Source organism: Balearica regulorum, chromosome 28 (assembly GCF_011004875.1).
Source record: "Balearica regulorum gibbericeps isolate bBalReg1 chromosome 28, bBalReg1.pri, whole genome shotgun sequence".
NCBI classification, from domain to species: Eukaryota; Metazoa; Chordata; class Aves; order Gruiformes; family Gruidae; genus Balearica; species Balearica regulorum.
The window spans coordinates 2,789,203-2,813,041 of NC_046211.1; the positions used below are offsets into that span (position 1 = coordinate 2,789,203).

General features: G+C 58.0%; 2 protein-coding genes across 9 annotated transcripts; both read left to right on the forward strand.

The window, feature by feature from the left end:
- Positions 1-3,225: 3,225 nt before the first annotated feature.
- On the forward strand, positions 3,226-11,850 carry SEMA4A (semaphorin 4A). 3 transcript variants are annotated; one of them, XM_075736954.1, is made up of 15 exons: positions 3,226-3,422; positions 6,448-6,588; positions 7,747-7,907; positions 8,037-8,099; positions 8,199-8,297; positions 8,761-8,869; positions 8,986-9,102; positions 9,235-9,365; positions 9,450-9,619; positions 9,699-9,849; positions 10,101-10,290; positions 10,405-10,520; positions 10,615-10,775; positions 10,859-10,971; positions 11,072-11,850. In XM_075736954.1, the coding sequence occupies exons 1-15, from the start codon at positions 3,335-3,337 to the stop codon at positions 11,728-11,730; spliced, it is 2,469 nt and encodes an 822-aa protein (XP_075593069.1). In that variant the 5' UTR covers positions 3,226-3,334; the 3' UTR covers positions 11,731-11,850. The 3 variants fall into 3 exon arrangements, with proteins under 3 accessions (XP_075593069.1, XP_075593070.1, XP_075593068.1); XM_075736955.1 differs by lacking the exon at positions 3,226-3,422 and adding an exon at positions 4,781-4,940; XM_075736953.1 differs by lacking the exon at positions 3,226-3,422 and having other exon boundaries at positions 6,109-6,588.
- Positions 11,851-13,666: 1,816 nt separating this feature from the next.
- Positions 13,667-23,753, forward strand: SLC25A44 (solute carrier family 25 member 44). 6 transcript variants are annotated; one of them, XR_012832639.1, is made up of 7 exons: positions 13,667-13,874; positions 17,426-17,534; positions 17,888-18,623; positions 20,595-20,722; positions 21,046-21,896; positions 21,999-22,054; positions 22,409-23,753. XR_012832639.1 is itself a non-coding variant. In XM_075736962.1 (6 exons), the coding sequence occupies exons 4-6, from the start codon at positions 18,002-18,004 to the stop codon at positions 21,235-21,237; spliced, it is 942 nt and encodes a 313-aa protein (XP_075593077.1). In that variant the 5' UTR covers positions 13,667-13,874; positions 14,607-14,697; positions 17,426-17,534; positions 17,888-18,001; the 3' UTR covers positions 21,238-23,753. The 6 variants fall into 6 exon arrangements, 3 of the variants coding, with proteins under 3 accessions (XP_075593077.1, XP_075593076.1, XP_075593078.1); XR_012832637.1 differs by having other exon boundaries at positions 21,046-22,054; XR_012832638.1 differs by having other exon boundaries at positions 21,999-23,753.
- Positions 23,754-23,839: the final 86 nt, after the last annotated feature.

Consider the following 23,839-nt stretch of genomic DNA (forward strand, 5'->3'; position numbering starts at 1 on the left):
GTGAGGGAGCACGGGCGGGCGGCCGGGGTGCAGGCAGCATCAGGTAGGTAGCTGGGGTGTCCATCCTGAGGGGAACCCCCCCACCCCAGTGGGTCCCTGGGTCCCCCCAGCCGCGCGGGGTCGCATCGCCCCGGATTTGGGTGCAAGTGGTTCTGAGCCTCGCAGGGGCAGAGGGTGCCGGGGGGTCTCCGGGGCATCGCTGCCACCTTCCAGCTTTGGGCTGGCTTGCGGGGAGCCAGCGAGGGACCCATCTCCCCTCCCAGGAGCGGGGCTTTGCAGTGGGGGAGCTCAGAGGCGGGTGCTCGCAGGGTGGCTGAAAATCCGGGTGGCCCCGAGTCCCAAAATCAGGAGGTTGTGCCCAAAATAGCGGTTTATTGAGTGCTGGGAGGGGGGCGGGGAGCCAACCAGGCTGCTGGGACCTCGTGCTCCTGCCCAGCCATGCTGTGAAATCAGGTCAGGAGGCGAGGGGAAACATCACGGGTCCTCCCCACGCACCCTCCCACACACCCCCCACGGGACCCAGGCGTCCTGGCACGGCCGGGCTGGGTCACGCTGGGGAAGGGCTGAGCTGGGGGCTTTGCGCCGTGCCCCTTCACCACCCTGGGTGCCCCACGGCTCGCGTGACCTGTGGGGTCCCTGCACGGCCTGACAGCAGCCTTGCACAGCCCCACGGGGACCATCCACATCCCATGTGGACCTTGCACAACCCCATGGAGACCATACACATCCTGTGATGGACCTTGCACAACCCCGTGGAGATCATAACATCCCGTGTGGACCTCACACAGCCCATGGGGACCATCCACATCCCGTGTGGACCTTGCACAACCCCACAGGGACAACGTACAGCTTGTGTGGACCTTGCACAGCCCCGCGGGGACCATCCACATCCCGTGCGGACCTCGCACAGCCCATGGGGAACATGGATGGCCCACAGGCACCTCACGCAGCCCACGGGGACCGTGCACAGGAGTGCCTGTGGTGGAACTCCAGCCCTGCCCCAGCCAAAGCACCGAGTCAGGGTTGGTTTTTCTCCAGCTCCTCCTGCAGCCCTGCGGGGCTGAGCCCAGCTCTGGGCTCCCCTGGGGGGGGGCTGGCAAGAGGGAAGTGGGAGCCCAGAGCAGGGAGTCGTGACCCAGCCCTGCTCACTTATGCACCGAGTGTTGAGGTCTCTGCAGAGGCACCCTGGGGTGCACGGCCAGGTGGGAGCGCTGGGGTTCGGGCATGGCAAACAAACATGGAGGCGGGGGGGGCACATGCTGGGGACCATAGGGCTTTTTTGGGAACAAAAAAAAATATAAAAAAATATCTAGTGCAGGGAAGCCTTGGAGCAATTGCTGGCATGGGTTAGGGCCAGGGCTGACCACGATGTCTGACAGCCAACGGGTTTACCAGGCCAGGGCACGGCTGAGCGGGTGCTGGGGGCCCCGTGAACCCCACGCTGGCCCCCTCCAGGCCCCTGCGTGCCCAGGGGGATTAAGGTCAGGCTGCCCTGCTAATCCCAAGGGTGGTTTAAGATGTGAGCTTGTGCCCGCTGCAACCCCCCCCAAGGTTGTACCCCAAGGTGCTGCACACCATGCGATACCCGCAGGGCACCCTTGGGGGGGACCAGGCAGGGGTGGGGGGGGGCTGTGGCTCAGCCCTTGGGGTGGGGGGGGGCCAGGGCAGCTCTGCCTCCCCGCAGCAGGCTTCGGCTAAGCCTCCAGGGCTGGCAGGTCGGCAGGCACGAGGAACAAGCTCCTTACGACTCCCAAGGCTCCCGACTTCCCGAGCCCCGTGGGAACTGGGGCAGCAGAAAGCAGGGAGCAGCTGGGGGGGGAGCACTCGGGTCCGCTCCCCGGCCCTGGGCAGGGCAGGTACCCCCAGTGTGGGGTGGAAAGGGGCCCCCAGACGGGCCCATTCCCAGCTCGCTGCTTTTGGGGGTGTTCATACTGGCACCCCAGCTTGTGCAAAGCAGCTGACACCTTTCCTGGGTGTCTCATGCACGGCTGTGCGATTGCAGGTTGGGGACAAAGTGACTCACCCGAGGTCACGCAGGGAAGTCGGTTGCAGAGGGAGGAAGTGGCGATGGCGGGAGATCCCGTTTCGGGGTTCGGGACGCCCTGCTCCCATACAGCCGGGAAGGGGAAGGATGGCTGGTTCCAAGGGGGAAGTGGGATCTGCTGGTTCCAGCTGAGCCAGGCTTCCCCATAAGGAAAGTTTTGAGGGGGCAAGTGCTGTCAACTACGATTGGGTGCTGTGGGTGCTGTGGGTGCTGTGGCAACATGAGGCCTGCTTGGGACCAGATCCTGGCAGGTGCTGATGGTGGCACAGCTGGACCCCGAACCCCCACCTGGGACACCCCAACCCCCCCCCCAAAAGCCAGGTAGTGTGGGCAGAGCCAGCATGGCTCATCTGGGAGAGGTGAGCAGCAATGGGGGGACGGAGACAGGGATACGGAGGTGGTGGATACGGGGGAGCAGAGCTGGGGGTGCAGGGATGCGGGTGCAGGGATGCAGTGCAGATGCAGGGACACAGGGATGCAGTGTGGATATGGGGGTGCAGGGGGCAGGGGTGCAGTGTGGATATGGGGGTGCAGGGATGCAGTACAGATACAGGGATGCAGAGATTGGGGTGCAGAGGTGCTGTGTGGATATAGGGGTGCAGGGATGCAGTACAGACACAGGGGTGCAGAGATGGGGGTGCAGAGGTGCTGTGTGGATATAGGGGTGCAGGGATGCAGTACAGACACAGGGGTGCAGAGATTGGGGTGCAGAGGTGCTGTGTGGATATAGGGGTGCAGGGATGCAGTACAGATACAGGGATGCAGAGATTGGGGTGCAGAGGTGCTGTGTGGATATAGGGGTGCAGGGATGCAGTACAGACACAGGGGTGCAGAGATTGGGGTGCAGAGGTGCTGTGTGGATATAGGGGTGCAGGGATGCAGTACAGACACAGGGATGCAGAGATGGGGGTGCAGGGAAACGATACAAATGGGGGGGGAGCAAAGATGGGGTGAAGGGACCCAATGTAGTTATGGGGGCACAGGAATGTGTCAAGAGAGGTGTTGGACAGGACATACGTGGGTGCACGGTTGTGTGCGTGTGGATGCACGGGGGGGGGGGGTCCTGTGCCTGTGCGTGCGCGCGTGTGTGTGCACATTCATGCATGTGTACACGCGTGTGCAGGTCTGTGCGTGTCAGCGCCAGCGTGCATGCCGGCGTACACCCAGCCGTGCCTGTGCACGAGCGTAGGGTGCGCACCCGCGTGTCCATCTGTCGAGCTGGTCTGCGTGTCCGTGCGTGGCTGCCGTGGGGGTGAGGTCAGCCGGCGCCGGCCGAGGTAAGCCGTAACCATGGCGACGGGAGCAGGATGCGGTGGCCCCGCAGGGATGCTGGTCCCGCCAGGCCTCCCCGGCCGCCCGGGTGCCGGTGCTGCCACAGGTCGGTACCACCGCACCGGGACCGGATCGGGGCTGGGAACGGGCTGGGGAAGCCTCTTCGGGGGGTGTGAGGCAGAGCCGGGGCTGGGGGCAGTCGCCATAATGGGGACGGGCTTTGGGGACACACACCCCCCCCCAGGCAGCTCCGATGCTGCCAGGCAGTGACAAAGGGGCTGAGGTCCCAACCCCGGGGAGAGCTTCCCTGCATTCCGCACCTCGCCTCCTTGCCTTCGCACCCCTCCCGTATCCCCCTTCCTTCCTCCCGCGTCTGCTTTGCATTCCTCCACATCTCCTGTACCCCCCAATTCCCTCCTGTCTCTTCCCTGCCCTACCCCACAGCTGTCCCCACCCTTTGCATCCTGCCCTTTACATTCCCCACCTCCTGAATCCCTCCCCTGTCTCTCCCTGCACCCCCCCGGGTTCCTTATTGCATCCCCCCCCTCCTTCCTTGCTTTCCATCCCCCACCCCCTCCTGCTCCAGGTCTTTGGGGGGGATGGGGAACAAAAGAGCCTCCCCCAGTCTGAGCCAGGCTGCCCCAGCCCCTGACTTCTCTCTGGGTGTTGGCAGCATCCGTGCACTCCCCACGGCACAGGGATGCTCCTGGGGAGGGACACGACACACACACGTCAAGTGGCAGAAAAGGAACACGCCTTTCCCTGCTGCAGGGGGACCCCGGTTCCCAGCCGCTGGGGAAACTGAGGCACAGGGACCGACATGGCCACCAGCTTGACGTCTGCCCTGTGCCATCGTGTCCCACCTTGCTGAGCACCCGGGCTGGGTCTGGCTCTGTCCCGCGGCAGGTTGAACCGCTCCTTGCAAGGAGGGTTTGTGTTTATCGGCAGCATAATATTCCCCGGCTTGGAGGAAATCTGGAGAGTGGGTGGGAAGGGGAACCAAGTCCCACAGAGCCACGGCGAACCCAAAAGCACCAGGGAAAACTAAACCACGCCGATATTGAGAGGCCCTTGGTGACATTCACTTTCACGTGCCAAGTCCTATGCAGGGAGGCTGTAATGCCCCCTACCCCCCCCCCCCCAGCATGTCCCCAGACCACTCTGGCCAGGACACCCAGAAAGAAGGGGGGACAGGTCTGTGCAGAACTTCGGGTCCCCGTGCCGCTGGGGCGGCGTTGAGGCTGCTCTCGCTTCACACCCTGCATCAGAGCTGGCTCGTGCCAGGGGAACCCTCTGGGGGGGCATTCCCCAGCCCCGTCACGCTCCCCCTGAGCCTTCAGCCTCGCCGAGGAGCCTCCGCTCCCTTTCCCATCCCTCCTCCCCCTCCACCGGCCCCGGTGGCTCCGGCCCAGGGCAGAACAATGCGGCTGGTCTAAGCCTCCGTGCGGCCCCGTTTCTCAGCCAACCCTTCGCCAAGTGGGAAATCCGGGGCAGAGTAACCCAGTTTCTGTGCTCACAAGGAGCCTTCTGTCCCGGCTGAGCAAGGTGGTGGGGACAGCACTGCCCCCCCCCCCCCCCGGGGCTTGGTGTCCCGGCCGGTGGATGGTGTCCCGGCGGGCGGCCGGTGGCACCGGGGGAGGCAGGTAAGGAGGCCTGGGCAGGGCAGGATCCTCCTCAGCCTTGGCTGGGGCAGGATATTGGGTTCCCTCAGATGTGGCTTCAGTGGGTGTCTTACCCACAGCTGGCCCAGAGCAGCCTGGGCTGGAGCATGGAGCCTGGCTGCCGGGACAGCCGGGGCTGGTTGGGGGGCGATGCTCAGCCCTGGGGGGCTGTTTATGGGGACGATGCTCGGCCCCAGGGGGCTGGTTGGGGGGCGATGCTCAGCCCCGGGGGGCTGTTTTTGGGGGCGATGCTTGGCCCCAAGGGGCTGGTTGGGGGGTGATGCTCAGCCCCAGGGTGCTGGTTGTGGGGACAATGCTCAGCCCTGGAGGGCTGGTTGGGGGGGTGATGCTCAGCCCCGGGGCTGTTTACGGGGGCGATGCTCAGACCTGCTGTTGTTCCTCACAGTCAGCAGGAGAAATGACGTTGCTTTGCTCTCACCCCAAAGATTTCCCCAAAGTCAGGAAGGGAACCCAGGCATCCGGGCACCCCAAAGATTTCCCCAAAGTCAGGAAGGGAACCCAGGCATCCGGGCACCCCAAAGATTTCCCCAAAGTCAGGAAGGGAACCCAGGCATCCGGGCACCCCAAAGATTTCCCCCCACGTCACCCCCCCCTGCCCCAGGAACCCCCGTTGGAGGAGCAGAGCACCCCAGGCTCCCATCCCGGCTCCCTCCACCAGGCTTCGTCACCCTCCCCGTGGGGACGCAACGCAGGCGAGGCAGGAGCAGGCGCCCGCTGCCCCGACCTGCTGAGGCTCGTCCTCTTCCAGCAGGACTTTCTGGTTCCCGCAGTCCCCGGCGGGGCCACGCTGGGCTGGGCCGCGGCAAACCCTGCCACGAGCCGGGCTGGGAGCCTGGCAGCGCGGCCGGACCTCGGCCGGGCGCTGAGCATGGGCCCGTGGGGGTCTTCTTTCCGCAGCCCCCTGGGGCCAGGCGCCTGCCGGGTGCCGATGCTCCAGGGGCGGAGGTGAGCCAGCTCTGTCCTCGCCTGCCGGAGAGGTAACGCTGCTCGCTGGGGACACGGTGGCCGCCTGCAAGGGGTCCTGGGGACCACACGCTTCTCAAGACTTTTCTCTTTCCCCGTTGCTTCCGGCAAGAGCTACAAAAAGAGCTGCGAGAGAGGGGGGCTGTCTTGTCCTCCCCCTAATTTTGTGGCCTCTCCGGCCGCTGATGGAGCCACATGGAGGAATCCCTGATGGGGACGGGAGTCGCGGGGCTCTGCGGGGGCAAAGGCAGGAGCATCTGGGACAGCCCTGTGGCAGGGGGGGTCCCCGTGCAGGGAACCCGGCGGGGCGTGGGGGTGTCTCTGCCTGTGCTGGGGTGGCAGTGGGAAGCCCTCATCTATATACACGGGCCTCACGGCCAGGGCCTCACGGCCCGCCCGCGCTGGGTGCTGGCTTCCCCCCTCTTGTTTCCGCTTGGCGACACGCAGCCCTGGCAGCGCTCGCTCTAACCCTCACCCTTCCTGCAGGGATGGTGCCGGGACCCTCCAGGGGTGCATCCCTGCCACCCCCCGCCATGCCGGCAGCTGCCCTCTGCCTGCTCTGCGGTGTGGTGATACCGGCCGCCGTGCTCTGTGCCGAGCCCCTGCCCCGCGTCGCCTTCCCCAGCGGTGAGTATGGCACCAGAAGAGCACAAGGGCTGGGGAGGGGATGGGGACAAGCTGGACCGGGGTGTGGGGGGGAGAGCGCAGCATCGCCTTGGGACAGCATCTGTCCCCAGGACTGAGCACCCAGCATCAGGGACCCAAGGGCTGCTCTCCATCGCAGCTTCCCCGTCTCGTTACCCCGGGGCCGGGGCGGCGGGATGGCGGCTACGGGGCTGGGGAGGGGTGCTGGTGGCAGCAGGGCCGTGCGGAGAGCTGCAGGGCCGCTGCAGGGGCAGAGGTAATGAGGCTGGTTGGCACCCAAACACCTTTGGGAGCGGGAGCTGGGTGCAACCCCAGGGTGTCAGCTCTAGCAGAGTGATTTTGGCACCCACCTGGCACCCAGGAATCTGCTCAGGGCCACCCTGGATGGAGGAAAGAGCTGCCTTCTCCGTGGCACAGGGTACCGCGTCCTGCACGTGCGTCCGGCCAAATGGCAGGTGGCAAAGAAAGGGGTTTGGCGGTGTCCGGACGGGCAGGAGAGGTCTCTGCCCCCAGGGCAGGGTGGTGTCCTCCCAAGGACCGTGCCCAGGCTGCCACTGCCACTTCCCCTTCCCCGTGCAGCCATTCCGAGAATTGCAAAACCTCCCTTTTCTTTTCCCCTGGTTGGGTGGCTGGCAGGGACAAACGAGAACCCTGCGGCACCCGGCTGTGCTTGAGAGCACTGTGGGGGGGGGGGGGTGTAACACCCCCCCCCCGCCCCCAGACTGGCACCTTGGGGCAGTGCACCCCCCCCCAAACAGAGCATCGCCCCTTGGCTGCGGCCCCAGAGCATCACGGGCACAGCTTGCAGCCCAGCAAGGAGAAAAACACTCCGCTTCGTAGAGGACAGCAAAGCAGCGTCAGACAGGGAGGGGTGCACGGGCTGTGCAGTTTTGGGGGCGTCCAGTTCTTGCAGCAGGACCCAGAGGGGATGGCGGGGGGTGTGGGGGGGTTGGATATCTGATGGGGGAAGTGCGGACGGCGATGGGGGAAGCGATGCACCCCGCTTCCTACGTGAGAGGTGACACAAGCTGCAACGGCGGCTGCTGTTGCATCCGCCGGGGGTTGATTGCGGTGGTGGCGCTGGGATGTGTGTGTGTGTGTGTGACCCTTGGCCCCCATCACCCCCCTTTGCTCTGCCAGGGGACCCCCGACGGACCCTGACCCATTTCAGCCAGGCCAACGTCTCCCACTACGACATCTTCCTCCTGCACGAGAGCGAGGAGGAGCTATACGTGGGGGCGCGCGACCGGGTGCTGGCCCTCACCGTCGGCACCCCGGGCAGCATCCATGCCAAAGCCTCGGTGAGCAGCAGCCGCTTTTGGGGAGGCTGGGCGGGGGGATACCCCCCTGCCGTGCCTCAGTTTCCCCACTTGGGCTGGGCGGTCGTGGCCCGACTCAGCAGCTGTGGACCATCTCCCCTCTCTCCGCAGATAACGTGGGGACCCACGGCCGAGAAAACCTTCGAGTGTGCTTTTAAGAAGAAGAGCCAGGAGGTGAGACAGCGCCGTGGGTGGCTTGGGGAGCGGGGTGGGGGGGTCCCCGCAGAGCTGCGGGGATGCTCAGCCCCCACCTCTGCTCTTTCCCCTCCGCAGACCGAGTGCTTCAACTTCATTCGGGTTCTTGTGGCCCTGAACAAGACTCACCTCTACGTCTGCGGGACCTACGCCTTCAGCCCCGCGTGCACCTATATCGTGAGTGCCCTCCCTGCCGAGGACGGGGACGGAGGGGGCTCTCCGGACGTGTTGGGGCGTTGCCGTGAGGAATCGCAACGTACTGGCCCGGAAATCCCAGCGGGATGGGGGATTTGAGCTAACGGCATCACGGGAAGTCCCCCGGCATGTGGGGTGCTGGGTGCCCCCCACCACCAAGGTGCACCTTTGCGTTTCGTGCACTAAGAGAGCCCACGGCGTTTGTAACCACGGCTGGCGATGGCTTTTCACCTGTCGGGTCAGACGCAGGTGGTAAACCTCTGATTTTGGGTCCTGATTCCCTCAGGTGACCCCAGAGAGCCTGCCGTGCCTCAGTTTCCCCACTTGCTGAGCAGGTCATGAGCACTGCAGCTTCCCCGTAGGCCGGAGGGAGTCCGCAGCCATTTCTTACACATTTTGGGTTTGGTTTAAGTCCATCGGCTGATTTTTCTCCCTTTTCCTACAGCACCTGGAGAACTTCACACTGATGTCCAGCGGCAGAGGACAACCTTTCCTGGACGGGAAGGGCCAGTGCCCCTTCGACCCTCAGCACACCTACACGGCCCTGCTGGTGGGTGAGTACGGGGCCTCCGTGGGTGGGCACCCATCCCTGGGGTGGAGTAGAGGGTGGCAGCGTGGGGCGGGGGGGGATGTCCCTGCCGTGGCTCACCCCCACCCCCTCCCCGAGCAGATGGCGAGCTCTATGCCGGCACCATGAACAATTTCCAGGGCAACGAGCCCATCATCTCCCGCTCGCTGGGCAGCCGGACCCTGCTCAAGACAGACACCTTCCTCCGCTGGCTTTCGGGTGAGCACGGAGACGGTCCTTGGCACGGAGACCCTCTGGCTCCCCTCACCCTACTCGTGCCGGGGGGTGCCTGGGGCAGCCCCCCCGCTTCGTTCCAGCTCCTCACCCACCCGCCCTGGCTGTGCCCCACAGCCGACACGGCCTTCGTGGCCTCCTTCAGCATCCCTGAAGATGACAAGGTCTACTTCTTCTTTGAGGAGACGGCCGATGAGTTCGATTTCTTCGAGCGGCTCCTGGTGCCGCGAGTCGCCCGCGTCTGCAAGGTGGGTGCAGGGACGATGACGGGGAACGACAGGGGTACCCAGCTCCTGTCACCCCTGGGCTAAGCACCCTCCTGGCTCCGGCAGAGCGACGTCGGGGGGGACAAGGTGCTGCAGAAGAAGTGGACGACGTTCCTGAAGGCCCAGCTGGTGTGCTCGCAACCCGGCCGATTCCCCTTCAACGTCATCCATCACGCCTTTGCCCTGCCCCGCCGTGACGGAGGTGCCGACGTCTACGCCGTCTTCACCTCGCAGTGGTGAGCACCGGCACCCGCGGGTGCCGCAGGTCCGCCGGAGATCCGCGTCGTCCCCGTGCCCACCTTGGTATCCCTGCAGGCAGGCGGGCAGGACGGGCAGCGCAGCCGTCTGTGTCTACAGCCTGGAGGCCCTGGAGGAAGTCTTCGAGGGCAAGTACAAGGAGCTGAACAAGGAGAGCTCCCGCTGGACGGTCTACGGCGGTGCCGACATGAATCCCCGGCCCGGCAGCGTGAGTGCTGCCCACCCGGGGGACAAGACCGTCCTGGGGGACGATGCCGGTCCCCACGGGGAGGGGTTTGTCTGTCCCAGTTTGCACCGTGTGCTCACACTGGGGTGAGGTGGCGGTGGTGGCACAAGCGCGGTGGGAAAGGAGGGGGGTCCCTTTGCACCCAACTGGTGCTGGCACGGGGCGGCCTGGTGGCACATCCCTCCCCGTGCCTCAGTTTCCCCGTGCCAGCACTGACTCCTCTCTCCCTGCAGTGCTACATGGGTCCCTCCTCTGACAAAGCCCTCACCTTCATGAAGGACCATTTCCTAATGGATGGGAAGGTGTCGCCCACCCAGGGGCGGCCGCTGCTGGTGAAGACGAACGTCACGTACACGCGCATCGCAGTGCACGAGACTCGCGGCGTCTCGGGGACCACCTACCGCGTCATGTTCCTGGCCACGGGTGGGTTTACGTAGGGGTACACGCGGAGTGCCCGGTCACCCCTTCCTACCCTTCCCTCGGCCACCCCCCCCCCCCCCCCCCAAACCACCAGCGACGTCCCCTGTGCCCCTGCAGCGGAGGGTTTCCTGCACAAAGTGGTGGAGCTGCCCAGGGGTCCCCACATCGTGGAGAGCGTCCAGCTCTTCAGCACACCGGAGCCCGTGAAGAACCTCCTGCTCTCGCGGGGGAAGGTAGGGTACGGGCACGACCCAGCGGCCCACCCCAACGCGACGTGAGGTTGGGGGGGGTACGGAGAAGGCTCAGCCTGCGTTTCTCCTTCCCCAGGGCATCCTCTACGTGGGCTACTCCAGCGGCATCCTCCAAGTCCCGGTGGCCAACTGCAGCATGCACCGGAGCTGCGCCGAGTGCGTGCTGGCGCGGGACCCGTACTGCGCCTGGCACGGCCTCGAGGGTTCCTGCCAGCGCGTCCACGCCGCCGCGGACGTGTGAGCCGGGGAGGCAGCGGGGTGAGGACGGGAAGGGGGATGCAGAAGGGACCGGGATGTTGATGTCGCTCTCCCGGTCGCAGGAGCGTGTGGCTGCAGGACGTCGAGGCGGGGAGTCCGGCCACCGTGTGCCACCGCGGAAGGAGCGTGGCCGGGCCCCGAGCCCGGGAAGCACAGGAGGATCCCGCTGCAGAGAGTTGAGTATGGGGATGCGGTGGGACAGGGGCTGGAGGGTGGGCTGGGGCACGTGGCGGGGGACACTGCATCACCCCGCTCTCCCCTTCCACACCCCGCAGGGCTCAGCCCCCCGCTCAACGCCGTGGTCCGCCTGCCGTGCCCCCGCCATTCCGCCCTGGCCACCTACAGCTGGCAGCAACCCCGCGGTCGGGGGGACCGGGGGGACCTGGGGGACACGGCGCTGCTGCCTGACCACACGCTGGTGGTCATCATGCAACGGGGGACCGCCGGCACCTACAAGTGCCAGGCCACCGAGAACGGCTACACCTGGACCGTGGCTCATTACCAGCTACGGGACCCCGGCGGGGCGGCCCCCCAGACGGACGGGTTGGCTGAGGAGGGATTGGCCTGGGGGTCTCAAGTCCCCGGCACCCCCCGGTCTTACTGGCCCCAGTTTGTCACCGTCACCGTGCTGCTGGCCGTGACGCTGGCCGCCGCCGCCTGCCTGGCCCTCCTCGCCTACCACGACCAGCTCAAAGCCAGGAGCAAAGTGCGGGGGTGCAGCGCACCCCACAGCCCCCCGTCCCAGCGTCGGGAGAAGGTACCCCTCAACGGGGGGACTGGAGAGCCCCCGGCGCCCGGGGTCCCCATCAAGGAGGAGGAAGAGGAGGAGGAGGAGGAGGAGGAGGAAAGTTCCCGCGCTCGCTCCCTCCACCTCTATGAGAACATCGATGCTGATAACAACAGGCTCCGCGTCCCGGCGGGGGACAAAGCGTGATGTCACCACCGGGTCGGGGGATGACGACGACGACCGTGGGGAAGCAGTGGGGGGATGTGAATGTGAAGCTTTTATTTTTTTTTAATTTTTTTTTTTTTTAATTTAATACACGTTTTAACATAAGGTAACATTGGGGGGGGGGCGGCAAGGGGCAGCAGGGTGGGACGGGCCCCTGGGAGCAGTGGGGCAGGCAGCAAGGGGGGGGCGAGGGAAGGATGTGGGGACAGGGGGGGACATGGGGACAGGGGGGGACATGGGGACAGGGGGGGACATGGGGACGGGGGGAGGCCGTGGGACGTGGCCGTGGGGCAGGACGAGGGGTGGGGAAAACCCCCCCCGGGATCCAAAAAAAACCCCAAACCCCTCCAAAACGGGGAGAACCGAGCCCACGGGCACCCACCCTGCGCGGCCGGACCTCCTCGCCCCGCGTGCCGGGGGGGTGCTGAACCCCCCCACTTCTCGCCAGCTGCCCCCCCCGGGTTGGTCCCTGCCGCTTTACTGATGACGTTGAGCCTCGGGTTTTTTTAAGACAGACCGGCTGTAAATTTTTCCTGCTCTTTGTACATTTGATTCTTTTTTTCTTTTTTTTTTTTTTTAATTAAAAAAGGAAAAGCCGCTGCGTTGTGCTGCTGGGCGTCCGTTCCCCACCCCCCCCCCCGGCATCGGGCCTTCAGGTGCGCGTGTGCACATCTGTGCGACGTGGGGGCGTGCAAGGTGCGCACGTGTGTGCAGTATGTTTGTGGAACGCACGCGCGTGCGCAAGGCGAGGGCGTGCAAGGTGCGAATAGGCGCGGTGTGTGCGCGCACGGGGAGCGTGCAAGGTGTGCACAGGTGCAATATGTGCATGCATGTGCAGTGTGTGTGTGTGCACGAGAGCGTGCAAGGTGTGCACAGGTGCAATATCTGCATGCGTGTGCAGTCTGTGTGTGCGCGCATGGGGAGTGTGCAAGGTGTGTGTACGTGCAATATGTGCGTGTACGTGCAATATGTGCGCACATGCACAGTGTGTGCGTGTGCACGAGAGCGTGCAAGGTGTGCACGGTGCAATATGTGCGCGCATGTGCAGTCTGTGTGTGTGCACGAGAGCGTGCAAGGTGTGCAAGGGTGCAATATCTGCATGCATGTGCAGTCTGTGTGTGCACGCACAGGGAGCGTGCAAAGTGTGCACAGGTGCAGTATCTGCATGCACGTGCAGTGTGTGTGTGTGCACGAGAGCGTGCAAGGTGTGCACAGGTGCAATATGCACATGCATGTGCAGTCTGTGTGTGCGCGCATGGGGAGCGTGCAAGGTGTGCGTACGTGCAATATGTGCGTGTACGTGCAATATGTGTGTGCATGTGCAGTGTGTCTGTATGCACGAGAGTGTGCACCGGTGCAATATGTGCATGCGTGTGCAGCGTGTGCGTGTGCACGAGAGCGTGCAAGGTGCGCACGGGTGCAATATCTGCATGCATGTGCAGCGTGTGCGCGTGTGCACGGGGCGCGTGCGTTCACGCGCAACGTGGGGCTGTGCAAGGGTGCAATGTCCGCGCAGCGCGTGTGGAATGGGTGTGCGTGTGCAATGCGGGGGCGTGCAAGGCGCGCGTGTGCACCCCCCCCCCCCCCCAAAAAAAAAGGGGAGACTGCCTCTCACAGCCGCCTATCCCTCCCTCCCTCCCTCCCTTCCTTTCGGGGCGGTTCTGCTCTCCGTCCCCCCCCCCCGCAGTGCCCTCTGCCCCTCCACCTGCCGCCGCGCCGATTCTTCCCGGGAGCCGCAGGACTCGCAGCCGGTCGTTAAGGGCCGCTGGCCCTTTAAGAGCCGTAAAGTCGGCGCTGTCCCTTTAAGGCTCAAGGCGAGGCCTCCTGCTGTGCGCATGCGCGCTCCCTTCCCCGTGCGTCTTCCCGGGCCACGGCCGTCCTCTTTACTACGGGCGGAAGTACGTGTGGTCTCTTCCGGAGCGGCGTCAACCCTTCCCCAAGATGGCGCCGGTGCTCGGACGCTGATTGCTCGGGAGACGTGCGAGGTCCCGACGCGCTGCCGCCGCCGCCGCCGCTCACTTCCGGCCGGCGGTCGCCGAGCGGGGAGCGGTCATGGGGTGGCGGGAGCGGCCGGCGGCGGGGCCGGGCCTGGGGCGGGGCGGGGGCCTCCCGGCCGCCGGCCTGAGGTAAGGGGGGGGCGGAAACAGGGCCTGGGGTGCGGGGAAGGAGGCTGTGGGGCGGGAACGGGGGCTCGGTTGTGGGGCGGGAGGAGGAGGAGGCCTGGCCTGGGCGAGCGGCGGCAGGCCGGGACGGTGGCGGAGGGAGGCAGGTGCTGGGAGGGACGGGGAAGGTGCGGTTGGGGGTGATGGGGAGCAGCCGGGGGGGTGATTCGGGGCGTGCAGGGGAAGCGGGGTGAGGGGGAGAGGCTGGCGGGGAAGGGGGGGGGACGGTTGGGTGCAAGACCCGCTTGGCTGAGGAGGCGGGTACGGCGCCGTTGAAGGGCCCGGGGGCAGACGGGGAAGGGGGTGGCGGTCCCCCGTGCCTCCGGGGCTGCGGGGAGCAAAGCTGCGTGGCGGGGGGGAGAGGGGGGTCATCCCTGCAACGTGAAACCGGGGGGCTGGGAAAGGTTTCTGGTCCGCACAACTGCTAATGCGCCCAGTGACCTTGAGTGGGTCCTGTGCCAAACTTCGCACATGGTCGCTGCCTTTAGAGCACATCGGATTTATTTTTTTTATTTTATTTTATTTTTTTTTTTGTCTGGCCAAACATAAGCGCTGATGGCTTTGCCCGTGAGGTAGGAGGGTGGCTTGATACGTGCGGCCTCCTGCGTACGGGGGGGGGGGGGGGGAAGGCGGCACAAGGCTGTGGGCGCGTTGGGAAGCGCTGGCTTTAGAGTGTCTCTGCCTCATCCTTTACAGAGAGACAGCTGCTTGCGGAGGAACTGCAGATCTTCAGTGAGGCTGGGTTTATATCCGGTTCCATCCCGGGGTAAATTTAAGGAGTGCAATGGTAAAGACTTTGAAAACAGAGCTCCCTACTTAGACCGAGTTTGGCGTAGCGTGGCACGGATAAAAGGCTTCAAATTTGAGAGGCTTGTAATGGAATTGTTTGATCTTCGTGCTTTCTCACTTGAGAGGATCTCCACAGGCAACCGTGTATAGCGGTTGGGGCTTGGAAAGGCGGCCTCGCCGCCTGCTTCTGGATGGTTCCCAGGCCGTCGTGCTAAGGCGTTAGTATGCTGAGCAGGAGCCAGCCTTCACCGGAGGTACACAAAGGCCTTGTCTTTGTTTGCTGAAGGATCATATTTAGATACAGCTGCAGCAAAAACAGTTTGGAGAACAGCTTGATGGGGCTGCGTTAAAAAGGAGATAAATGGAGAGGGGTTTCATACTGAGTTGCAGTCTGAAACTGTGTCCTGTAGGTCATACCACAAACTAACGAGAGTCTGCTCGGTAATCCTCTAGGCAGAAATTCAAGAAATGCTTTTCAATTCATGGTGAGAAGTCACCATCTGTATAGATCTATTGAAGGGTAGTTTTGGCGCAGAAACTGTTCGAGTGTTGAAGTACCGAATGGCTCCGTGGCCTGGGAGGGAAGCTGGTGTACTTGTATTTTGTTTTGGAGGGCAGGTCAGTTCTTTTGAGATTTATCAATTACTGTTCTATCGATCTCCCCAAAATTTCTTGAAAGAGTTACTGAAACTGGATGCGATAGGATCACTGCTCTGAGCGAGGTCCTAGATTTAATTTCTGGAAGAATAAATGCTCTGAGCAAAACTCTTGTCTCGGCAGAGCAAGAATTGTGGCCGTGGTGGTGAAACAGAAGCATCCCTGGTGATGCCCGGACACCTTCCCTCTTCACCTCCCCGCAGGAGGAACTTACGGCTTTGATTGCTTGCGGACCCTGGGACTGAAGTGACATTGTCTTTCTAATTTAGATCCTGAATTAAAGTAGTTATTAGTAAGAGTCCAAAGAAAGTACAGTTATTTCCTCATGGAGATTATGGCTAAAATGCTAAAAATAAAGCACTATAGTACATAAAACGAAATAATAATTTTTTTTCATTATTATTTATTTGTTTTCCGTATTGCGGCAATGAGGATTTTTTTTTTTAGCAGGTACACCTTACCTTTCACGTGGGGAGCTCTGTTACATAGGAATCAGTTTTTGGGTGGCAGAGGAATTTGGAGTATGGACTAAACTCTCAGGTTTCACTGGGAAATTGCATTGGCTAGACTCTATTTTCTTTTTTTTTTTTTTTTAATAAAATATTAAGCTAGTGGGACTCCTCTAACAAGAGCAAAATAATGTTTTCGTAGGTGCTGTGTGCAGATGATTCCTGTGTAGGAAGCTTTATGCTGTCTAATTATGCCTGTATTAGTGAACCAGTAATATTGTAATTATAATTAAAGCAATATAACTTTTGTTTAGACAAGCCATGGTATTTGTTATGTGTTATCTGTCAAGCCAATTGACTGTAACAATGACGTGTAGTTTTCTTTGTACTGGGTAAAATAGGGTTTCCCCCACTCTCCCTATTGGACTCGGAAGCCCTTGGGTGTTTTTAACTTTAGTGTCCGTCAGCAGGAGCGGTGGCAGTCTGAACACTGTTTGCTGATGTTAAGCAAATATTTTGTTGGCAGATAAGCAATGAAATGCTGTTAATAGCACCCCCCTTCCCCCCCCCCCCCCCCCAGCAATAATTTCATAATCATAATTTCTTCTCCGTGCCAGAGGTAAATAATTGCCCATTGTGTTTTTATGGCATTTCTAACCAAATGGCTCTCGACTGTTTGAGCTCTCTTCATGCTTGTGCCTGTGCACAGACTTCAAATACCCGCTTGCCAGAGCCTGGAATATAGGCTGTCGTGCAGCTGCAGTCAAGCCCTTTCTAATAATTTAGCAGTCTGTTATTTCTGAAGACCCATAGGCTTTTTTTTTTTTTTTTGATATGGAGAGAAAGTCCTTGTGCTCAGTGAAATAATCAGTTGGGTTGATTCTTTGAGATGCTCTTCTCTTTTTTTTTTTTTTGGGGGGGGGGGGGTGTGTGTGTGTGTGTTGTTTGGTTTTTTGGGTGGGTTTTTTTTTTTGTTTTCTGTTCCTTGTATATGCCTGGCCCTGCAAGGAGGTTAGCTTATTCCAGGCTTGGTTAATTGTGTACCAAATTAGAGCAAATTACGGCCAAAAGGGAGACGGGTGGAACTGCCGAGCGTCTTGTCCTGGGGAAGCAGTTGGTGGTGGCTGCCTGCGGGATGACACGCAGCGATAGTGCATCGGGGTGGGAGCCAGGCTCAGGAAGGGGCTGCTGGAACCAGGACCTCCCCTCCTTGTCCCTCAGTTCCCAGTATGCTGCTGAATGCTGCCAGAATTGGAAGGGTGGCAGGTTCGTGAGTGTTACTGTACCAGAAGCAGTGATGCAGTATTGGAAGTGAGGATGAACTTTGCTCGCCTTAGCTGCAAAGCACAGCTGGGCACTGCCCAACTGAGAGATCCCTGGGCTGTGATTTTCTTTTTTTTAACCCTTTCTTTTTATGTTCTTGGTCATCAACATGGAGACCCTACGTGGCTGTTTGCATTTGCCTTTTTCTCCCATTGTTGCTCCTCTTCCTCCTTCCCTGGCTTGCATCACCCTCCAGCTTTAGGAAGGTCAAAATGGAAATGCCCAGAAAAACGTGTCTAATTTGTGCAGGGAATCTGGGAACACAAATGAAGACTTGTCACTTCTTTTTTTGTACAGAGCTTGGAAATGAAATGTGACGTCCTGACGTCTAGGAGCCTTGCAAACCCGGAATGACAGGAGAAGCTGCTTTGGCTGACAATCCATACACCTGCGTGTTCGTTAAAAGGTAGTGCTTGCAGTTGGAACAGTGCTCTTCCTCCGTGGATCTCAAACTGTTTTGCGAAGTCTGGCAAGCTTTGCTTTGCGGCAGGGCGGTCTGGACCGTAGTGAGAACTGCCACGCGTGCAGGCTGCTGCTAGAGTTTAACAGATAGCTACGGTGACATCAGAAGGTGCCGCCGTCAATCACATGATACGGCCCTGCTTCCTGAGGTCACAGTCCCACCGCTCTGCCAGCAGAACGGTTGGTTTATGCAAAGGCTCTCTGTGTACTTCAGGAAGATCAGCAAAGTTAGGTGACGTAGGCTGCTTTAGCTAACTTAGGTGCTTCATCATCTGCTGAAAGTGTCTCTTGTTTCAGATGCCAGCGCTTCCAATCTAGTCAGTCAAGATAGGAGGGCTGAGCCCAGATCTGCTCTGTACTTTTGAGGTAGATCTGGGGCATAGCACCTCTCCTACCCCACCCCAAGGAGTCATGGAAGACAAACGCAACATCCCCATCATTGAGTGGGAGCACCTGGACAAAAGGAAATTCTACGTGTTTGGGATTTGCATGACTATGATGATCCGGGTGAGTGTTTACCCTTTCACACTCATCCGGACACGGTTGCAGGTTCAGAAGGGCAAGAGTCTATACAACGGGACTTTTGACGCTTTTGTGAAAATCCTGCGGACAGAAGGGACAGCTGGGCTCTACCGTGGTTTTTTGGTCAACACTTTCACCCTGATCTCTGGACAGTGCTACGTGACAACATATGAGCTCACTCGGAAATATGTGTCACGGTACAACAACAACAATGCTGTGAAGTCTCTGGTGGCTGGTGGCTCAGCCTCCCTGGTGGCCCAGAGCATCACGGTGCCCATCGATGTGATCTCCCAGCATCTCATGATGCAGAGGAAAGGGGAAAGCATGGGCAGGTTTAAGGTGCAGAACCAAGATGGCAAGCGGATGTTGGTCTTTGGCCAAACCAAGGACATAATCGTACAGATTTTCAAGGCCGATGGCTTTAGAGGCTTCTACAGGGGCTACGTGGCCTCACTGCTCACCTATATTCCCAACAGTGCAGTCTGGTGGCCCTTCTACCACTTCTATGCTGGTAAGTGAAAGGAGAATTTGAATGTACCTTATCCCAGGAAACCCAGAAGCCCCAGATCGACTCTGAAACTGCAGACCCGGTGTGATTTGCTTTCTCTCTTTGATTTGGGGTGGGAGCAGAACCTGTCTTGAAACATATAGCTGTATCCAATTTAAACAAATTGGGTGGAAGTTTAACAGAGCGGTGTTGTTTAAAATGCAGAGTTGAAGAATAGGGGGTCTGAGTACTAGAGGGCTTAAAACTAGATGGCTCTAGGCAAGAGGGACTTGATGCGTCTACTTTAACTTTCTCTTCCACTGATCCCAAATAATGCTTGCTTTCTGCATGGAAGTCAGGAAGGCTGTTGTCTGGCATTGGGCAGAGTTTTGAAGCCACCGTGTAAGTATAACTCATCTTTCAGTTCACTCAGGAGACTCGTATATGGCAAAAAGACTTCTAGAACCACAAATCTCACAGCAAAACCAAACAACAGGTAGAGACAAAGGCCAAACCTTCCATGGATTTGTGTCTTAAGGTCATGCTTCAGTTTCTGTAGCTTTAAAACTGGCACCAAGCCTTGTGATATAAAACCACACTTAACAGTGTGTTCTCTTTCCCTAGCTCAGCTCTGGTCATCCTCAGGGTGTTCGGAAACACTAAGGATATTGGCCAGCTAAGATTTATTCTGCCCCCCCCCCAACAGTCCTTTAGATTTCTGTCATGCAGCTTTGCATGTGGTTTTTTGACTAATATTTACCTAATAGCCATCTGCCTAAAAGTGATGATAATGAGAGGCTTAGATTTCACTGTACTGGGCTTAAAGTATATCTTGGAAATCACCTGCTTTTAAAAAATACAGGTGTCTCGACTGTCTACTTTGCTTTTTCAGAGTGGGCGCATTCTGGTAACAAAGGGGAGCGTTGGTTACGCATCAGTGCTGCATTTAAATGGCAACAGCAGTGTGGGATGTTGGTCCAGTTTGAATGTTTTGGGAGCTCTCCCTGCACTCTCCATGTCAAACAATTTTTAATGCCCAAATCCACTGTATTAATTGTAAGACTTCCATGCCAAAAAGGTTCAAAACCGGACATTTAAGAACAAGCAAGTTGACATGGAGAGAATGGAGCTTGCCTCTTTCAGGTGTTTGCTTTCTTTCCTAGTCTTCTGCAGTGGAAATCAAGATGATGCTAAATGTAAGCCCCAGCTGTTGAGCCATCTCTACTGTGGCTGCCTTTTCTAGCCCTCCGTCCCTGGATAGTGTGCTGGTCTCAGCTGGCAGCAGCAGGGGTCATTGAACGTTCCTCGGGGCTCAAAGTACGCTGCTGGCAGCGATACAGATCAGTGTTCTGGGGCGTGAACAGAGCAGCTTCCTTCCCCCTTGCCAGATAGACACAACCACCACGTCATACAAAGAAACTGGGACTACTGGACTGTCTTGCGTACAACTTTAACCAATAAAAGTGTGGGAATTCAAATCCCATTTGCCAGGTAGTAGGAGCAGAATGAGGAAATCCCTGGGATGAGCTTTTGGCCTTAGAGATCCTGCAGGAGGATCCCATGTGGATATCTGCTTGGTGGTAGCAACAGCTTACTGGATCCGTGCAAATCCCTGCAGACCACATCTGATAGCCTTTGTCTAAAGGTTTCCCCAGGCTTTTGAAGAGAGGGGGTGAATGTTTCCATGCTCTGTTTTGGGGACGTACAAGCTTATTCTGCCCTGTTTGCCCAGCAGGTCTGAGCGCCTGTGTTTGAGCCGATCAGAGGCTGCGTAGTGGAGCACTGAAACGCTGGGGTGTTAGGGGCTTGCTCCCTGTGCTTTGCTCACTTTCTGGTTGATGTAGAAAGCACCACTTAGACATGCTGTGGGAGGAGGTGACAGGTTGTAAATCAGGGGTTCTGCCCACTGCAAATCAGTCTAAATTAGCAGGTGGAATTAAGAATCAGATAAGCAGCCACTCCTCTGAAACTTTACTCTCTCTCTCTGGTTTCCAGAACAGCTCTCGAGCTTGACTCCTAAAGACTGTCCCCATCTCCTCCTGCAAGCTATATCAGGGCCACTTGCAGCTGCAACAGCTTCCACGCTCACCAACCCCATGGATGTCATCAGGGCTCGGGTTCAGGTAAGAGCTCGGCCTGCTTGGCACGTCTGTCTGCAACAACAGCATGACGCAGGGGTGGGGTTTGGTCTCAGCTCTTTGATCTCTGTGGCTTCAGGTAAACTGTTCCCTTCTCTCCCTGTTCATAGGTTGGTTGTCCTAGATACTGTACTGTTTAATTTGCACACTTGTTGCTTTTCCCCCCACCCCCAGGGAGTTCTGGAGACTAGATCAAGGTTATTGGACTGGCTGTTCTGTAGTCTCTAAAGTCTTCAGTTGGAGCAGAAGCCTAGAGCGGCTCTGCATGAAGTCTGGCAGCTCTGTGAATATTTGTTCTGGCTTTGCAGGTGGAAGGCAAGAGCTCTATCATCCTCACCTTCAAACAGCTCATGGCAGAGGAAGGTCCCTGGGGCCTGACTAAAGGCCTCTCTGCCCGTATCATCTCAGCCACTCCTTCCACCATTGTCATCGTGGTGGGGTACGAAACTCTGAAGAAGCTGAGCCTCCGCCCAGAGCTGGTGGATTCAAGACACTGGTAGAGGCAGCTGGTGGAAGAGAAACCTTCTTTTGAACCCTCTCAATTTGGACCGTCGCAGTTGAAAGCTCAGGAGGGGAGGCAGCTGCCATCTCCTTTGTGTCTCACTCGTTTCACAGTACAGAGCAGAAGCAAGAGCAACTGCAATTCACCTCTTTCAATTTGATCGTAATACAATGCTCTGCTGCTGTTTCTGCTTAAAGCCATCAAAACGTGACCTTTGGCAGTGCTGTTTGCCTCTGACGGTTCATTCAAGAGCAGCCAGGTGTGTGAACACATCCTGGCAAGTTCTTAATTCCCTGTTGTTTTTTTTTTTTTTTTAAATTAAAGACTTACTGGCTGAAGCAAAAAGCCAGTTTATTCTTTAAATTATTTTAATCTTTGCCAAACTTCCGAGGAGGGGAGTCTACCAGACTGCAGCAGAGCCCTCTGGTGGGTTGGGTGTAGACTGCAGTTGTACTGTGGGAGGCTGGAAGAATAGCATAGGCAAGTAAATGTTTCCAGTCACCCACATTTATTTCTAGATGATGTGAGACGAGAGTAACCTGGAACCACTTAAGACCTTATTTACTGCGTTTTGAGTAGATCTGTACATACCTTTTTTGTATGTTCTTGGAAAACGTTTCCTATCTCTCATCCTTCAAACAGCAAGCTGGCTGATAGGCAAGTTAAAAATTGAGTTGGCTGTTTGTAATTAGCTGATGGCAATTGTGACACCTAACCTATGTTTTTAATCTGTTGTTATTTAATTTTTTGTTATTTTAGGGAAGCTTATTCTGATTTCTGGGGGACCGAGTGGTTGTTCTGTGGCCTTGTTCAATGTGAGTGTCAATACTGCATGTTCAGGGTGGCTGCTGCCACTTCCCACCTTTAGTTAGTTTAAGCACAGAGTTTGGAAGTGTCAGATTGCTGTGCTGCCAGCAGCTGAGATGAGAACTGAATGCAAGTTGAGCTACAACTGGATGTGAGGTGGGGAAGAAAAAAAAAAAAAAGCTTGTACTGGCTTTTGATCCAGTTCTAACCTGATTGGCATGTTCATATTGAATAAGAAGTAATGGTTCACTAACACTTTGTAAGTTTAAATCCTGCTTATCCTGTTCGAGAAGGGAAAGGATGATTCTTTGCACGCTTTTGCTGGATCAAAATCTTAAGCTATGGTCTGTGTTTTTTACCAGATGAAAATGTGCAATCAAGTGATGAAGCAAGAGGCTGCTCTTTGGGGAGAAGGAATGAAGGGATGGTTTGACTTCACTCTGCTGGTCTCATTATTTGAGATTTGCCTCTCATGATGCCAGCCCCGCACATGGTGCTCATCCCAGTTAGTTTTATGTCTGAGAGGTGAGGTACTTCCAAATAACAGATGTATTGCTGCCTCTCTTCATCTCACTGCCGTAACAAGGAGTTCTTGGTTGTAATGTTGATCCTGCTGAACTGTGGCTGTTGCCAGGCTCTTAGCTGTCTTCTCACCTGGGACTTGCTAAGCGTGGCTCTTGCCTTCATCCCAACGACTGCAGTTCTGCCCGCGGAGAGACTGGATGTGCCACAGTTTCTGCTGGAGGTGGAACGAGTACAGGCAGATGCTGCTGAAATTGGAGAGAGACTTCTATGTTTAAGGGCAGAACCTGGTTATAAGATACAGTACTCTTTAATGGGGTTGCAGATGAGTCATCAAAGGCCTTTTAATCCCACCTTTGTATTCTGCAGCATTAAATAAGGTGATGTACGCCTGAGCCACTGACAGAGCTGTTTAGGCAGCGTGTTCTGCAAACTGCTCTTCCGTCACGTTTTTGTTGTTTAAAAGATGCCGTTAATTGGCGCTTTCTGTAATAGCAGATTCTGCTCTGAAAAGTGGAATGGCAGTATCACAAGATTGCCAGGAACTATCCCCAGGTATGGTAGCCCCCTTTCTCACACAAAGGGGCTTACACAAAGTAATACCAATTACTTACACAAAGTAATACTGATATTAAAATAAGTAATAATAATCGGCCTCTGCTGATTACCAGCAGGGTAAGGCACAGTGTGTGTCATGGAAGCAGCAGACAGCACAAATGTGGGAAAAGGCTCTCAAAAGCTTAATACTCTCTTAACCAGCACAATTCTTGACAACCAACAGACTTCAGAGACCTTCAGTGTGACGGTGTGGACAAGCGTTAGCCTCAGCGAGCCACTTCCTGAGGGAATCTGCCGGTTTCTGTCACTTCACAAAGATGTTTTCTTGGTTTTATCGCTTTGCCTGCTGAGTAACACTAGGAGGGACCTGACCAGCGCAGACTGCCTGAAAAAACAACGCCAGTGACTGCGCACAAAGCTGAAAAAGCCAGAAAAGAACAGGCTAAAGCACGTGTAGTACCTGAAACGGGTTTAGTTGCGAGCCTAGATCCTCCTTTACAAACTGTGGTTACTTCTGGTTCCCTCTTACAAGCGGTGTCGTGACAAGGGGAAACAAATGTACGAGAGCTGCTGCTTTTCCCTCTTGTTCTGTGCTCGACTTGGAATATTCTTCCCCTTTGAATTCTTCAGGCTCGAGCGTTTTATTTCATTAAATGACGGAGAGGATTAGTGGGTTTGCGAGTGGACTGGGGGGGGGGGCGGATCTCAAGAGA

What these genes read in the sequence shown, in the direction of transcription:
- SLC25A44 (XM_075736962.1), top strand. Translation starts at nt 18,002, where the DNA reads ATGGAAGACAAACGCAACATCCCCATCATTGAGTGGGAGCACCTGGAC. An exon ending in CTTCTACCACTTCTATGCTG is followed by an intron (nt 18,624 to 20,594) that starts GTAAGTGAAAGG and finishes TCTGGTTTCCAG; the next exon opens with AACAGCTCTCGAGCTTGACT. An exon ending in TCATCAGGGCTCGGGTTCAG is followed by an intron (nt 20,723 to 21,045) that starts GTAAGAGCTCGG and finishes CTGGCTTTGCAG; the next exon opens with GTGGAAGGCAAGAGCTCTAT.
- SEMA4A (XM_075736953.1), top strand. Translation starts at nt 6,147, where the DNA reads ATGGAGCCACATGGAGGAATCCCTGATGGGGACGGGAGTCGCGGGGCT. An exon ending in TTAAGAAGAAGAGCCAGGAG is followed by an intron (nt 8,100 to 8,198) that starts GTGAGACAGCGC and finishes TCCCCTCCGCAG; the next exon opens with ACCGAGTGCTTCAACTTCAT. An exon ending in CTTCCTCCGCTGGCTTTCGG is followed by an intron (nt 9,103 to 9,234) that starts GTGAGCACGGAG and finishes TGTGCCCCACAG; the next exon opens with CCGACACGGCCTTCGTGGCC.